Source organism: Talpa occidentalis, unplaced genomic scaffold, assembly GCF_014898055.3.
Source record: "Talpa occidentalis isolate TD23 unplaced genomic scaffold, MPIMG_talOcc4v2.1 talOcc4.2, whole genome shotgun sequence".
NCBI classification, from domain to species: domain Eukaryota; kingdom Metazoa; phylum Chordata; class Mammalia; order Eulipotyphla; family Talpidae; genus Talpa; species Talpa occidentalis.
In genome coordinates this window covers 149953351-149969590 of record NW_023602073.1, presented here as the reverse complement: position 1 = coordinate 149969590, position 16240 = coordinate 149953351, and the positions used below count along the sequence as shown (strand labels likewise).

Sequence of the window (16240 nt, the reverse complement as noted above, 5' to 3'; positions counted from 1 at the left end):
TAAAGTCTCCTATGTTTTGTGTTGATGCGGCGGATGGCAGAACCCATTTAGAATAGGCAGGTTTGCGGGGTTTGGGCTGCCCCTCTCCCTGTCCTATAACAATGGAACAGAGGGTGGGGGTGAGAGATGACCCAAGGGAACAGTCTGCGTTCGCAGCACAATATTGGAGCATCTTTTATTTACCAGAGAACAGAAGCTGAGAAACTTCGTCTAAACATGAAACTAGCAAATACCTTGGATGTGGTTACATCCTTCCAAAACGGACACATTATGAGACACGTGAAAAGTTTAGCTCCAGAAGGAAACAAAGAACAGTAAGAATAATGAATATTGTCTCCTATCGTCCCGTGAGGCTGCAGACTTAGAGAAGACATACTTGGCCTGTACACTGAGCAGGGCGGCACATGAGTCACTGTGATTTTACTGTGCATGGAGGGATCATGCATTCCCGCAAATTGCGTGGAATGCTGTGGAAATTCAGGGAAAACTAGCACCACACTGGAGTGAATAACCAGTCAAGTGAACATCAGACCTTCAGGAGAAAGGACTGCATTTTTGTGGACAACCCGTTAACCAGAAACTGCGGAAATGGCCAGTTATTCCTGGGAATAAGTTCAGCCTCAGGAGGAGCCTGGTCCTCTGGCCATGATGCCCACGCTCGGAGCCCACACCCATCAGGGGGAGTCAGTGCAACTTTGACGGCTGGCCCAAAGCTCCAGGAAGGTTGTGCTAGTGGGGTCAGGCCTGGACCTGCTGCCTGTCTCTACCAAAAAGACAGTAAGCAGAGAGCAGAACTAAATCTGTAAGCGCTTTTATTTTTCAGATCAGAGAGCACTGATCTGAGAGAAGGGCGGGCCCCGCACCCTGAAGAGACAGTTACCCACCCACCACCTTTGGTCTGGGAGAAGGGAGGGACCGCCCTGCCGTCTCCTCTCAGGCTGGCCTTTTTATAAAGCGTGTAACACAGTCACAAGCAAATCCATTCATCAGAACAGCCCATCGCAGTTGATGTTCTTGGTAGTCATCACGTTCAGCCCCCAGAGTTTGTTATCAGCCTCCCGGTCATCTTGACCCTGCCACTGTAACAGGGTGGTCCCCAGGAAAGGGGGAGGTTCCCTGCCCCACCCAAGGGAGGGTGGAGCTGAGCAGGGAGAGGAGAAGCTGGAGAAGAGACTGAGGAAGGAAGCAGGATGGAGCCAGGAGACCTGGAGGAGGCGCATGGAGCCTAGAGACACGTGAAGAAACTGCGCTTGTCTTTTGGTCGTGGACGGGGTGACACAGATGTGGGTGAGACCCGTGGGGAGGTGACAATGGCAGTTTTTATCTTGATTTTGATTTTGCTCTTTTCCTCCCAGGCTTGTCTGGTTGTTTCTGACCCTTTTCTGTGGGTCCCCACTGGAAGGTGCTTTAGACTCGTGGCAGGCTTTGGGGCTTTGCTCTGGGCCAATCCCATTTGGATGGACTTTTACCCACGAGGGGATGGGTAACTTTGGGTGCTTCATTTAGAAACTAGACTCTTTGCCTTTCCTGTATTGTTTCCTAGTTTTATTAAAGTTCCTTCCCATTAAAGTCTCATATGTTTTGTGTTGATGCGGCGGATGGCAGAACCCATTTAGAATAGGTAGGTTTGCGGGGTTTGGGCTGCCCCTCTCCCTGTCCTATAACACCACGTCCATTGTCCCTGTCCAGCACTCTCTCGGGCATCATGGGGCAGGACTCTCATTTCAGAGCAAGAGTTTTAGTTTAAAGTCAACTGTCTTTAGTCATCTAGTGTGTGTGCGTAGCCCCTGCTCTCCGTGCGTGTGCAGGCTCCTGTCCCAGGTGTGGTGCCTCCCCACCTCCCTTCCTCCCAGCCCCCATCAGTTGGCGTCCAGGCCCTTGAAGGAATGCAAAGAGCAAGGTAGTTGCGCACAAGCTCTGAAATAGGAACAGCGTCCTCAAAGCATTTGCTGTCAAAGTCCCCAGTGATGCATTATCCTTCGGGGCACAGCCCTGGAGGTGACGGCTTTTTCCATGATAATAAAGAACAAAGAAAGCGCTTGCTTCCCAGTGGAAAGATAACTTGGACCTTTGTCTGGGAAGTTTATATGCTGGGCTCAGTCAGACAATCAAAGCTCTGTTTTGAAAGGTGACCTTTAAAAGTTGGCGACAAAGAAATCATCCCTGTGCATATTCTTGGCTGTCGCACCTCAGTTCTTTGTTTTGGTAGAAGATTGACAGTGAAGAGTCGGGTCAGGACCAGCTTCCTCCCCTGCCAGGGATGGGAGGGGTCAGTGGTTCCTGCAAAGGAGTCTGGGTTTCCAATTTCCCCCCCAGGCACCCAGCTCCCACCAGTCTCCGAACCCACAGCCCTGGCTCCTGCTCACCGTTGCTCCCCAGGCTCCTTCTCTGTCTTTCCCTGGTGAACTCTTACCTTTTAAAATTTACCTTTTACCTTTACCTGTACCTGGTGAACTCTTACCTTTACCTGGTGAACTCTTACCTTCAATGCCCCTTTGAAAGTGAAGCCTTCTCATCCTCCCATCATCAGCTGCTCATTGTTCTTCCTGTCTCCCCAGCTCATGTCTGGCTTTTGCCATGTTCTTCTACAGTGCAAATATTCGTTGCTTTGTACCTTCCTCCCCGACACATACAGACTCTCTCAGGGATTTTGCGTACCCTTGCTTCCACAGCCACTCATCAAGGGTTGAGCAAGGAGATAAAATCACACCCTTTTTAAAAAAAAAAATGAGTAAAATATTCCCTGGAAGACTGGTGACTCCTGGAGGTGAAGGTGATAAACTGAGTTGCCAGGGAAGCAGGTACAACTGGATCCAGGGTACAGATGCCATCCCCGGGCTCTTTCCCTCCATCTCTTGCCACCATTTCCATCCTTCCTTCTGAGCACTGACTTGATTCTCACTCAGGTTTTCCAACCAAGGTCACAGGTGAGGAATGGTGTGTTCTCACGGAGCAACTCATTCACCTGTCTGCCCTGGGCTATGGAGGAAGGATGGTGCAACTCTTAAAGGTGTGGGAGTCATTGCTTCGTGTCTGTGCAAAGTCACCTAGATAAAGCCCTACCTTGTATATAAGCTTCAGAAGGAGCCACAACTTCTATTTTCCTCTTTCAGGAACTATTTGATATGTCTTCCTCAACAGGTTTCCTCTTTTATTCTTATCATAGTAAATAACACATTTTGCCTGAGTGGCGCTACTGCAGGAATCCGGTTCTGGTGAGAAACCTGAAGGGCTTTACAACTCAAGTGTGGAGGGGAGACAAGGTGCTGTGAGTGCAGCTTTTGTTTTGAAATCAGATCTCAGGATGGCTCCGCTAAGGAAATCTTTTCATTGTTTCTCCGGGGCACTGAAGGGACGTGTAGGTGGCAGGCATGGCTGTGGTATGTACATGTTCAAGTACACGCAGCTCCACGTAGGGCTGAAGGAGAAGCCTCGCTGTCACGATTCTCATAGAGGATAGTGTGTAGGACTTGGAGGACCGTCAGCTGCATTAGTGGGAATTCAAGAGAATTTTATTTTTCAGAATCATAGTCACTTATCTATGACCTTGGGATCAGAAGTATTTTAAATTTAGAAATGTTTCAATTTTAGAAAGATTTCGCCATTCATGCATTTTTAACTGACATTTCTCTAGGATTGTCTGCACCCTGCTTTTCAAGTGGTAATTTTGCTGTGAAAAGTGTGAATCACTGAATAAATACATACTAGAAATAATGTCACGGAAGGTCATGTCTGGCTTTGCCATTGATTAAATTTAGCGCCAGATTTAGAGACAGGAACGTATGTTTTCAGAGCCTTTTGGATTTTGGAATTTCCTTTAAATTTTTATTAACCCTCTACATTATTTTAGAGAACAGGCCTGGTGTGCACTTTGACCTTGGGTAATAAGGCACAATTTAAAAAATACTTGTGAAATATAGTAATAGCTGTGTTGTTAGCGAATGCTGTGCGTGGTGAGATTGCGGGGCTGCACCCTGCTGGGCTCGTGTCTAAGTCTTTCTCCGGCTTCCAGTGCCTTGCCTTGGTGTGTGATGCACCCTATGGTGTGTGTTCAAGCATGCACATGTGTACCCATTTATATGCACATAATGTGTTTATGTGTTGTTAACCAACAGGAGGCTCTGAGGAGACAGACCGCCTCCTGAAGGCTTTGTTTGTGGTTGACGCACAGACAGGTAGCAACTGACCTTCTCAGTGAGGATGTGACCTGCTTTTGCTTTTTGTGGAAGGATATTGATTTTCTTTCTCCTGTTAAACTTTGCACATCATCTGGAGGCTTTGTTAATACCTTATTAAGAGAAAACAAACTTGTTATTGAACACGATAACAGACTCATTAACTTTGGAGATTTCACTTGCTTAACTACGTGGAACCGAATTTTACAGCTGGTAGTGTTACCTTAGCCAAGTCTGCAAGTGCTATGAATTCTAACAAATCGTATAGTTATTTTAGATCCAAACTGATAAAATGACACCCTGGATTTCCAGAGAACAAGGTGAGTCTACGGCTTCAGCATAAAGCGCAGGGAGCTCAGGGCTGTGCCTGCGCAGCAGGAGGCCACGCTGTCTCCATCACGCGTCACTGAAGAACATCAAGACAGTTTAGCGTTGAAGGGGAAACTTCCGAATGGTTAATGAAAACTAGCAGTTGCTTCTTAGAAAAGAACCTGCATCTACCCGGGGAGGCTGGCAGGGCCCGGGTCTGAGGGAGGACAAGGCGGTGGCGCTGACGGCAGCCTTGCCTGAATGCTGTGTGGCAGTTGTCATGGTAACTCGGTGACGCGGAGAATGCTGTCATGTGGATTCAGACGCGTTTCCAGGACGTCACTTCAGGGTGTCCTCGTTCGTCTCATTTGAAAGTTTGGGTGGATAATCTTTGACAAGCTTATTAAACTCCTTGAGCGTAAATATTTAGGTACCTTTCCTAAGGGAGCCACATCTAAATGTATTGCTTTTTTCTCCCGTGCGGCTGCTTCATGGCTGCCTCCCGGAGTTGAGGCTGGGAGCTGACCTCAGCCTGAGCCTGGCTCTGCCTGGCCTGCTGCAGTCACCTGCTGCCCGCCCCCTCTCTGCTCAGTGGTGGACGTGGCCGAGGGAACCCCAACTTCCAGACTTCCTCTCCTGCTTCAGGCGTCTTTGCCCAGGGGAGGCCTGGTGGGAAGTGGGTGTGGGTAGCGCCAAGGAGGAAGCCAGGAGGGAAGGCCTTCCTCTGCCACGGAACCCCAGCCCCGGCGATTGGAGCCCCCTCATGCTTCTCATCTAGGGGTGACTCCCGTCCCCATTTAGCTCTCCTGGGCTCCCACCCACATTAAATTCCTACAGCGGAAGCCCTAGTGTTGACCCTGCTCTCCTCAGTTTGCCCCTGACCCATGCAAATGGCTGCCCTGTGAATCGCTTCCTACAAGCCTCAGAGGCGCTGGGTCGGCGGCCTGGGGCCACAGGGCTGATTCCACCTAGAGGAAGGTGCTTCCCTCTGGGTAGAGGACACCAGCCCAGGAGGACTCGGAGTCAAGCGTGGTGTCTCGCTCTCTGTAGTGGAAGACGTGGTATTCTCTTCGGAAAACATGATTGTTAAGCGTGGACGAATGGCCTTAGGAGTGCAATAGAAGTTTCCAGGCGGTTCATGAACACAAGAAGTAGGTCTCCCCGTCCCTTTGTTTGGGTTCACGACCCCAGGTTGTGTTGAGCTGTTTTCATGGACATTTGGAACACGCCCATTTGTGTTGCAGCTGACTCATTAGCTCCTGATCAATACGCCTTCATCCAATTCCGTTCTTGGTATTAATCCAGTTGTCAGATTTTGCCGGTTTGTGTCTTCCTCCCATACTGGTTTTTGCCACCCCTGTTGGCTGTGAGACACGTGGTGAGCTCCAGGCAGGCGGTGCCAGCTCCCCCCGGGCTTCGGGGTTTGATAGGACCGCTGGGGGCAGGGCCGGGCCTCTGCGTGGGGACGAGAGGCAGCGAGGGAGTCAGGCTGAAGGGTCAGAACTCACGCAGAGTGGACAGACGGGCAGGATCAGAGCTTTGTCCCCAGGACGCGGGAAAGCGCGAGTGCGTTCCCGTCAGCCTGAAGGACACGTCTGTGCGAGGCGTCGGCTCTTCTCTCCGGCTCTGAGAAGGTGGAAACTCGGCGTTTAACACGGTCACCTCGTGAAGCCGAGCACATTTTTAAGGTCCTTGTCTAGGGCCTTTTTCATTTGTACACTAGTTTACACTGTCGTTTGAAAAAAACAAAGCAGAATTGACTGTCTTAGATTTTCACTCCATCCGAGCCGTGGCTTCCCGGGCCGAGCCCACAGGCCCCGCGAGGGCCCGCGTGGCAGCCACCGCACCTGCCTCACCGCCGCCTCCTTTGACTTAATGGGACGTGGGATTATTTTTGCTTTTGTTTTTCAGCTTTGTTTGTAGCTGGCACTTGTGACAGGTGGGTGGGCCCCAGTTGCGGATCCCCCCTGCTTTCGGGGGAGCTGAGAGATCGCCTCCTGCTGCCCGCACAGGGGACAGTTTCTCTAGCGTCTCGGATGCCATCAACCCCCAGCACCCAGAAACACCCGACCCCACAACAGCCTGCCCAGGGCTTAGCGCTGTCACAGCCGCCTTGTGGGGCTTCCCAGGCCCCTGTGGGGTGAGAGGGGCCGTGTGCCCGGATGACCGGGTCCCACAGTGTGTTGCTTCCTCACCAAGTCGAGTGGACACTGGACTTTCCCAGCTTCCTCCTTGATTTTTTAATGTGAACAATCCAGAGAAGCAAAATAGAGAAAGTCACAATTCACAGACAGTTACCCCCAAAGAAGCATGCAGCCGTCTGCGAGATGACAACCTCGTGGAAGCCAGATGGGATTCCCAAGGAAGAATTTTTAAATTATTTACATGTTTAAATTAAAATTTTAGGACTTCTTCTCACTTGTGTTTGGCTTTGCATTATTGTTTGTGTGTTTTGAACAGAGACGGGAAATAGCACAAAGGCTATGAAAACCCGAACCCGCTGACTGACAGGGCAGGACGCGCCCGGCACGCTGAGCAGCCAGGCCGCAGACCAAGGTGCTGTCCCAGGGCCTCGTGCAGGGCTCTCGCTGGGTGCTCCTTGTGGGGAAGGCCCGCCCCGCCCCACTGTCCTAGGCCATCTTTGCAGGGGAGCCGTGCAGCGGGGCGCTTATTATCCAGTATAATAACTGCTGTGCAGGGGCCTCCCTGGTGGTGCAGGCGATTGAGTGCAGCGTGGTGAAGCTGTCCACAGCCTCTGCAGCGCCGGTTCGATCCCCACCGGCCTCGGAGCAACCCACAGGGCACAGCAGACCTCTCCTGTCTCGCCCGCTGCTCCCCTCAGCAGTGTATTTCAGTGGATCTGCCTGTTCTGTTCCCCACTCTGTCTCTGGTGAATCCTCTCACTCTCCCGCGCATCTGGCCTGTACCCCAGATCTTGTATGAATAAATAAATCTTTAAAAAAAAAAATAAATACTGCTGCGTGTCCCTCACGACAAAGGCTTGCTCACGGCTCCTTTGTGAAAGGTCTGGGCTCCCCACACTTGGGGTCCTCAGCCAGGATGCAGGAGCTCTGTACATTCAGCTTCTAGCTCACCTGCCCCTCTGCTGCTTTCTGGGGTGCAGGGAAATGACGTCCTCATGACATCCATACTTCTTTCTGCCTGGGCCCCAAATCAGGCAGGCCTTTGCGACCCAGGAGTCTTGTGTCTCCTGCCAGCCCAGCGCCCACGACACTGCAGCAGACTCAGCTGTCAGCGTGCAAGCTGGGGACATCGCAGACCCTCTGCCACCCGCCAATCATTCCGGTACCTCCTTTCATAAAAATTGGTGGAAGCAGCACTGAAATTCTCTCTCGAGACACACACACTAATGTACAACTGGTCGTTTGTATTTTAGTGATATCATAGCATGTGAATTACTGGATTGTTTCAAAACAGCAGTAAGTTCTCATACGTCTGTCTGTAAACACTCCCCCCCCCCAAAAGGATTTGGGTTTTTATCTAGCTGCATTTTATCTGGTGTTAAAGCAGTTTGTGATTTGTTAGCGGAATATCTACCACGAGTTTTCTGCAAGCTAAGAAAAAATACAAGTGTGATCTATTTATCTGTATATGAAATGCTTCTCAGTGGTCCAGCCAGCTCAGCTCTTTTGGGGGAATTACTTTGTGTTATGAGTGAGGATTTTTTTCATGTCTGCAAAAAGCAGGCCCGGCTCGCTCAGTGTATTTCATCAGGGCCAGCCACGTCCTCTAAACTTTTTGTTTTGGCAGGAATTGCTTTAAATTTTTTCTCCAATCCCCTTGCACTGGCCTTTCAAGGATTTGTAGTGCTTAAAAGATTGAGTGGAAAAGGTGGCGTTCCAGGTGGAAAAAGATGAGAAACCATTCAAGTGTGACCTCTGTGCTGCTGTAGGGAGGGGCCCGGCCTGCTGGGCAGCCTGGCATAGGCACCCCTAAGCAGCGCCCTAAGAACCACCCCTCTGTTACTCGAGGCTGCTGGCACACCCCCTGCAGACTGCAGGCCTCCGCCACGCAGCACCTGCCCCTGCGGAGCCCACAGGCTGACTGGCAGTCCACCCCGGCCCACTGGGCTGGCAAGAAGCGCGCAGGTAAGAGCCTGGGACTGACTTTGGGACAATCCCACTCCAGAAGGTGGGAAGGGGCGCACTTTACCTGGCGCAGGGCATGGCTTGCAGAGGTGATAAACAGTCTACAGCTGCCAGCACCCCCACCTGGCAGCGTGGCAGAAACGCCAAGTCTTCGCTCTGCCTCGGACCGCTGAAGTGAAGATCTGGGGTGCGGCCCACAGCGTCTCCCGCCCCTCTGCTGCCAGCAGGTGATTCCTGTGCTCCCTGGGGTTGGAGACCCACAGGTGCTGCCCACTGCCTCCGGCCGGGCGCGGGGTAGCTGCCAAGGAAGGAAAGAACAAATGAAGGGCAGCGCTGTCACGCGTGTGAAAGGAGCCAGCAGCGTTTATTAGCCAGCCCGTCGGGGTTTTACTTAAGAAAATATACCTAATGCCCGGCCTATGCCAAGTACTATTAGGACACGGGTACAAATACGACGACCCACAAACGTCCCAGCATCTCCAGCAGGGGTGGACAATCTGTGGTGAGTTGGCAACATCCGTCGGCCATATGTTTGCATCCATCAAGCTTTACGAGGACATGGCCACGGTCCTGTGTGTATCGCCCTTGACTGCATCCAGCCGCCAGTGCAGAGTTTAAAAAGTGGGAGAAAACCTATGTCCTGCAAAAAGAAAACACGACAACAAAAGTGTGGGGAAGTAGAGGTGACTTAGAACAGGGTGTAAGAACTGAAAAGCAACCCACGTATCTCCCGCAGCAGCTTCGCCCCAAGAGTCTGGCTTCCATCCTGCATCCTAGAATTGGCCCTTTTACCTGATCGCCCACGCGCTTCTCCCGTCCTTCGCAACCATTATTTTGTTCTTACAGTCAAATTGTGTTTAGTTTTGTGTGTCCCTTTGCTGGTTTGTTTCCTTCATGCAAATGAAATCGTCCAACCTCTGTCTTTCGTCTTCCGACGTATGTCACTGAGCATAATCCCCTCCAACTCCATCCATGGGGTTGCGAACGGCAGGGCCTCGTCTTGTCTTGCCTGTAGCTGAGTCGTATTCCCCGGGGGAAGGATGGCGCGCTCGCCAGTCATTCAGAGAGGGATGCTGAGGTCGTTGCCAACTCTCAGCTCTTGTGAGTAACGCTTATAAATGCTTGTAAGTGGCTCCTTGAATTAGCCAAACCTTTCAGAGCTAGAGTTTTTATAGAAGTTTGTGGATAACAAGTCCAGGGTGAAGGGAGAATACTTTTCCTGGGCCAAGTAATGCGTGTGGTGTGCAGATTCTTCTGTGACCCCGCCACGGGCACCTCAGTGGTTATTTGCCATTTTGTTGTTTTTTTGTTTATTAGGTTTTTGGGGTTGTCTTATCTTCTTTGTCGGAGTCTTCCTTGTGTGTTTTGTTTAGGTTCCTTTCTGTCATCTTACGTGTCACAGCTGTGGGTGTGGTTTTTGCGGGTTTGCTGCGCTTCGTGAGGGATGGGCTCTGGGTGACCGTGGACAGTCCCATCTCAGCACGTCCTCGTGGCCCATTTTGTCACTCTCTTCTCCTCCTGTGACGGGGTTGTCCCCAGGAAAAGGGGAGGTTCCAGCTGAGCAGGGAGGAAGGGAAGCTGCAGAGGAGGCTGGAGGAGGAAGGAAGCAGGATGCAGAGCCAGAAGGAGCCCTGAAGGAGGCCATGGAGCAGAGACACGTGAAGAAACTGCACTTGCTTCTTGGTCCTGGACCAGCCGTGGGCGAGAGGTCCGTGGGAAGGTGACAGTGGCAGCGTTGATCTTAATTTTGATTTTGCTCTTTTCCTCCCAGACTTGTCTGCATATTTCTGACCCTTTTCTGTGGTTCTCCTCCAGAAGGTACTTTAGACTGTGGCAGGTTTCAGGCCTTGCTCTGGGCCAATCCCATTTGGGTGAACTTTTACCCACGGGGGGACGGGTAACCGTGGGTGTTTGATTTGGAAACTATATTCTGTCTTGTCTGTATTGCTCACTAATTGTCTTCAAGTCCCTTTCCATTAAAGGGCCATATATTTGTCTTGATGTGGTGGATGGCAGAACTCATTTTAGAGCAGGCAGGTTTGGGAGTTCTGGGGTGCCCCCCTCCCTGCCCTGTAACACCCCTGCATGTTATTATGGTTTAGGGGTCACGCTGGGTGCAGCACTGGCACGGATTGGAGGTGACAGGGCGATGCAGCTGTTCCTTGCTGAGCCAGGCGGACCCTTATCCTGGAGGCTTGCCTTGTCATTAACAGGTTCTTCAACTCCGGCTCATACACGTGTTCGCTTGTCCTGTTGGTTTTAGCCCCAAGATGTGGGGTGACAGGTTGTTTAGAATATCCCAGCCTGGGCTCCCAGGGGTGCCTAGACTGTGCGGAGACCCAGGTGCTCCGCCGCCCACACCCCGTCCCCACCCATCCCGCCCCTCCCTGCTCAGCCTCCGCTGTTGGAGGTTGAGAACTTCAGACTCAAGCCGGTAATCCTCTGTACCCCTACACCTCTAGTCCCTGGTCGCCCCCTTATCCAGGGCAGCACTAGGTCTCAGGAGTCCTGAGGGGCACTTGCAGAGTCAGCTCTGGCAGGCGCCCCTCCCCGTCATGGGCTGCACCCCCAGGTTTCACCGCAAATGTGGTTCTTGTCTTCCTGTCCCTTTGCGCTGGGAATGGGGTGGGATAAGGGGAGGCTGTCCGTGTGTCCTGCAGAAGGGGGGATCCGTGTGTCTTGTGGGGAGAGGGCTGTCCATGTGTCCTGCAGAAGGGGGGATCCGTGTGTCCTGCGGGGAGAGGGCTGTCCATGTGTCCTGCAGGGCCTGCGTCCTGTTCTGCCTGGGTCTGGCTGTGGCATCGGTGGAGGTGGCCACAGTGTCTTCCACCAGGGACATCTCTGTGTTAGGGGGACAGGATGTCCTGAGCAAATTCCATACAGGTTTTGTGGATGCCACCCCTACTCCATCCAGACACTGGGAACTACAAATCCCAGGATCCCCAGAGGAAGGCTGCGAGGACCTGAGGGCAGAGTTAAGCAGCCATTTTCTGGCGCTGGGGTTAATAACCAGCCATGTGATGGGGTCTGACTGTCTTGGCTCCTGCTCTTGGCCAGGCAGGTTTGGGGGGGGGGTCATTTGGGAGTCCAGGTCTGCCAACAGGTAGGATGCATTTTAAGAATTTACCTCCCTCTTTTTGCCCCTGAGTTGTACATTTCCTTGTTCTCCTTCCCTTGTAAATACACCTTTTGCTAACCTTTTGCGTGCACCTGCAGGGTAAGGTCCTTTTGAGCGCCCAGGTGAGGACCCACAGTCAGGCAGCCCGTGTTACATCGGGTTGCCCTGCAACATCTGCACTGAGCTGCGCCATCGCAGGAAAGGTGGCCTGGCCAAGGTTGCTGGGGAAGGCGGGAGACTGGCAGGAAGCAGTTACTGGCCAAATACCCCGCGGTGTGTGAGATGTTCTGTTCTGGAACATTCCAGCTGCCTGAGGCGGGTGGACAGCAGGGTCTCCCAGGAGCTCTGGGCTGCTGAAGATGGGCCAGGACGGCATAGGCCCCTGTCGGGCTGGGCTGAGCTGGGCTGGGCTGGGCGTGTGTGGCTGCGGTGGGGTCTGGGCTGCAGCCCCACGGGGTGGACAGAGGCCCCAGCTCCTGCCCGCACCTGGGCCTGACAGTGGGGTCCAGCCGTGGTCAGGCAGGTGTTTGCGCCCCAGGAAGCCGGGCTGGTCCTGGCTGCACCTCAGGCTCCCGGCCGCCGGCGGGTCACTGCGTGCCCAGGGGCTCCCTTTTTTGGGGGCTTGCTCGCCCGGCGCGCACCCCATTTGCCCCCAAGGCTGGTGCTGACCCGGGGCTCACCTGGGGAGGACCCGCCGCGGCATGTCCAGCAGGGCAGGTGGCCGAGGCGCACGGTGACCGGGCTCTTGTCTCCGCAGGAGTTCTTCTTCAAGTGCGGCGCGCACCCGACCTCGGACAGGGACACGTCGGTGGCTCTGAACCTGATCACGACCAACAGCCGCGGCATCGCCTGCATCGCCTGCACCGACGTCAGGTGGGCCCGCAGGGCGCGGGGTGCCGGTGTCGGGGGGCTGGGGTGCTGTGCGCCGGGTTTGACAGCCCATGCTTCGAGGTGATGAAATGATTTAAAATGGCCAGTCCTCGCCGTGGTAGCCGACGCCAGCATGCGGGTTGGCTTGATGTCAGGGACTTCTGAGCTGAACCTAGAGGTAACACATAACGGTGTATGGACGCCATGACGTTCTGTATTTAAAGCTTCTTTTCTGTCCACTTCACTTTTCCACCCACCCCTCAGTATGCATTTAGATTCATGCCCCCCCCCCAAAAAAAATAAAAAGCATGTTGGGCCTGGTGATCTCACTGAATACCATGAAAGGGTGATCCACCAGACGTGAGTTATAATTTGAGCCAAGGATAGAAGTAGACAACAAGGGCCTGTTGCATCTGCAGAGTAGACAGCTGGAGTCTGCTCCTTAGGCCACACTATTCAAATGAGAAACTATCCTGGGTTCTTTGAGGTCGACCAGGAGCTCACATTGTGGTAGACGGGTCTTCGCCCTGGTATTTTGAAGTGAAACAGCAAAGTGAATTAGTGAGTAGGTTCAAAGAATCTTGTTCCAGCCGTTGAAGCAGAGGCCGCTCTGCACCCTGGTGGTCTCTCCGAGGCCTTTGGGACCCACCGCGTGGCCTTTAAAGTTACTTTAAACTCTGTGGGTCCTTGATTAGCAGAAATAGCTACTACTGACACGGAGCTTCTGTTCTTTAATTAACTGAAATAATTAATTGATCCATAGGCGTCTAAAACCCAAACAACATCTATCTGAACAAACTTGTTTCCAAGAAGGGAAGGAAGGTGGTGCCTGTGGGTGCTGGTCTGGCCCCCGTGGGGCAGGCAGCTCCGCCTGGGGCCCAAGCTGCAGCGCCTGCCTCCCTGGGCCGGGGAGTGACCACTGTGGCGGGGTTTCCACCTGCAGGAGGAACAGCTGATTTTAGGAAAAGGGCTGAAAAATGCTAACAGTGAGGGCTCCAGGGCTCTGAAAGCAAAAGGTGACTTAAATCACTTCTCAGTTTTTCAAAAAAGAAAGTCAAAACACTTTTCCACAAGTCAGAACGCAGCCGGCCAGTGAGTAGAGAACAACCTCCCTTCCGTTAAATGTGGTAAAGGTGGCATTGACATATGTGAGAACAGCGCCTGCTCTTAGGGTGGGCGCCTCCCTGCGCGGCCCCCACTGGGAAGCTGTCACCTTTATGTTACTAACTCACAACATCCTTTGCAGGAAATGAACCACTTCCCAAATGCAAAGGGAGATAATTACTGGAAAAATAATTTTGTCTGTTGCAGTAAAAAAATTGCCCTATTACTTACTTTTTTGTGTGTGTGGGGGGGGGCTTTAAATAGAAGCTACTGTATCTGGTTCTGTTTAACTGGGTGAGTGTCATCAGTCGCTGGAGTGACCAGGTCTCTTCTCTCTAAGGCATTGGAGGAGGGTGCTCTGTCTCGTGTTGTTGGATTTATGCACTGGGATGATGAAAAAGCCCACACAGGACACCCCAGTATTCTACCTTACACTTTGATGGCCTTTCTGGATATTGTTCCTGCTCATGCTTTATTTTTTACTTTATAAATAATTACTTCACAATAAACTACAAAAATGTTAGGAATTTTCACCTTCCCGGCTAGTAAGATTTTGTTTTAATTCTCTCCAGTGTCTTGAATATGCCTAGGATTTGCAGGTGTAGGTGGTGTTTGTGTGTGTGTGTACATGTGTGTGCTCACGCTCACACACGTGCTCACACTGTGTGTAGTCATAGGGGAGACATAGCTTTGTATCTGGATTTTTTCATTTAACATGGCATAATAATAAATTGTCCCTGCCACTTAGTATTCCCGGAAAACTCATTTAAAAGTAAGTGCTTAAGAGTCCATCATGGGGCCTCCCCGGTGGCGCAGCGGTTGAGCGCTGGGTTGCGAAGCTGCCCGCGGACTCTGCGCGCCGGTTCGATCCCCGGCTGCTCCCCGGCCACCGGAGGAGGGTCCCACATGGCGCGCAGACCCCTCCTGCCGCCCGCTGCTCCCCTCAGCAGTGTCCTTCGGTCCTTCTGCCTGCTCTGCTCCCCGCTCTGGCTCTGGTGAATTCTCTCACCCTCCCGCGCTTCTGACTGTACCCAGTGCATGTACAAACAAACAAATAAATAAAAATACATGCCTCTTTAAAAAAAAAAAAAAAGAGTCCATCATGTGGCGTTGCTCTACATACCTCACGTTCCTATAGCTGGTGATTTCAGTCATTAATCATTTAAAAATATGTATTGAAAGCATGCAACCATTCCCTCTAAAAGCACAATCTTAGAAATGGAGACTCAAGGTCAATGGCAACAGACATGGTTAAGGTTCTTGATGCATTTGCCACATCTCCTTCCAGAATGATCACCCCAGTTAGACTGTGACTGCTTGGGTCAGAGAGGACCCTTGCATCTTTTCCAGCTTTGGGCTCACGTTTTCAGTTTTTTCTCATTTGCTAAAGGAAATTAATTTGTCATTAATGTTTGTGGTATTTTATTACTTTTAGCAAGTTTGAACATTTCTCACTTGCTTATTTGTGTTTTCTGTATGAAAGAAGATCGCAAAACTTAAAGCTCTAGAAGAGTCCAGAAAACAGGTCTGACCTCAGCATTCACTTTCTCAGTCACTGTTCATAATATCAGTGTGTCCTCTGTTAACGGTCTACTGACTTGTGAGGTTAAGTTGAAATGTATTCCTTTGGTTTTGATGTTGGCCTAATATATCTTCCTGGCAATAAATCAAAAGTCATTATAAATTGCAGATTTGAAAATAAAAGTTTGGTTTTTTATACTTTATTTTTATACCTGTATCTATCAAACAACATTAACTGAAATTAGACACAGTTAACTACATAATAGATTAAAACTGGATGTGAATGGTAGCGTCTAAATAATTTAAATATTTTTTCTGTGCGCCCTGTATCATACTAATGCAAGGTAAAACTTTATTTTAGAGTATTTTTAGATGTACAACAAAATTATGAGAAAGTACATATACCTTGCATATATCTCCTATCCCCATCCAGCAAGGCCTCCTTCATAGCGACAACACTCATCCAAGTATTTTTTTTTTTTTAACCAAAAAATCAACCTGTGTTAACACATCATAATCAACTGAAGTAAAGTTTGCTTTACGGTTCACTTTTGGTGTAATGCAGTCTGTGAGTTTACGCAAGTGTGTAACAGCACACCCATCCTTTTAATATCATACAGAGTATTTTCACTGCCTAAAATTTCTGGGTGCCCTGCTCTGCTCCAGGCAACCCCTAACTTCTTGTTGTCTCCAGAGCTTTGCCTTCTCCAGAGTGTAACGGAGTCGGATCATACAGTGTGCAGCCTTTTCAGATTGTTCTTTAGCTTTGCGTCCTCTGTGTCTTTTCATGTCCTCATAGGTCATTTATCAGTGAATGATATTCCATTATTTGGATGGACCACGGTTTATTTATCCACTCATCCAATGAGGGATGTGTGTGCTGCTTTTAAGTGTTAGCAATTGTGAATAAAGTTGAGATACACATCTGTGTGCAGGCCATTGTGGGAATGTAAGTTTAGACTCCTTTGGTAAATCACAAGGAGGGTGATTTTTGCATTATATGGTAAAAATATGTTTGATTTTACAATAAGTTG

The 16240-nt window shown here is 50.9% G+C and overlaps 1 protein-coding gene across 4 annotated transcripts in view; it reads left to right on the top strand.

Moving 5' to 3' along the window:
- PRKN (parkin RBR E3 ubiquitin protein ligase) overlaps window positions 1-16240 on the top strand; it is a 1086879-nt gene that overhangs the window by 638041 nt on the left and 432598 nt on the right. For all 4 annotated transcript variants that reach the window (XM_037520693.2, XM_054697961.1, XM_054697960.1 and 1 more), the window contains one exon: window positions 12469-12584. In XM_037520693.2, the coding sequence (XP_037376590.2) occupies window positions 12469-12584 (116 nt within the window). The remainder of the gene's footprint in view (window positions 1-12468; window positions 12585-16240) is intronic.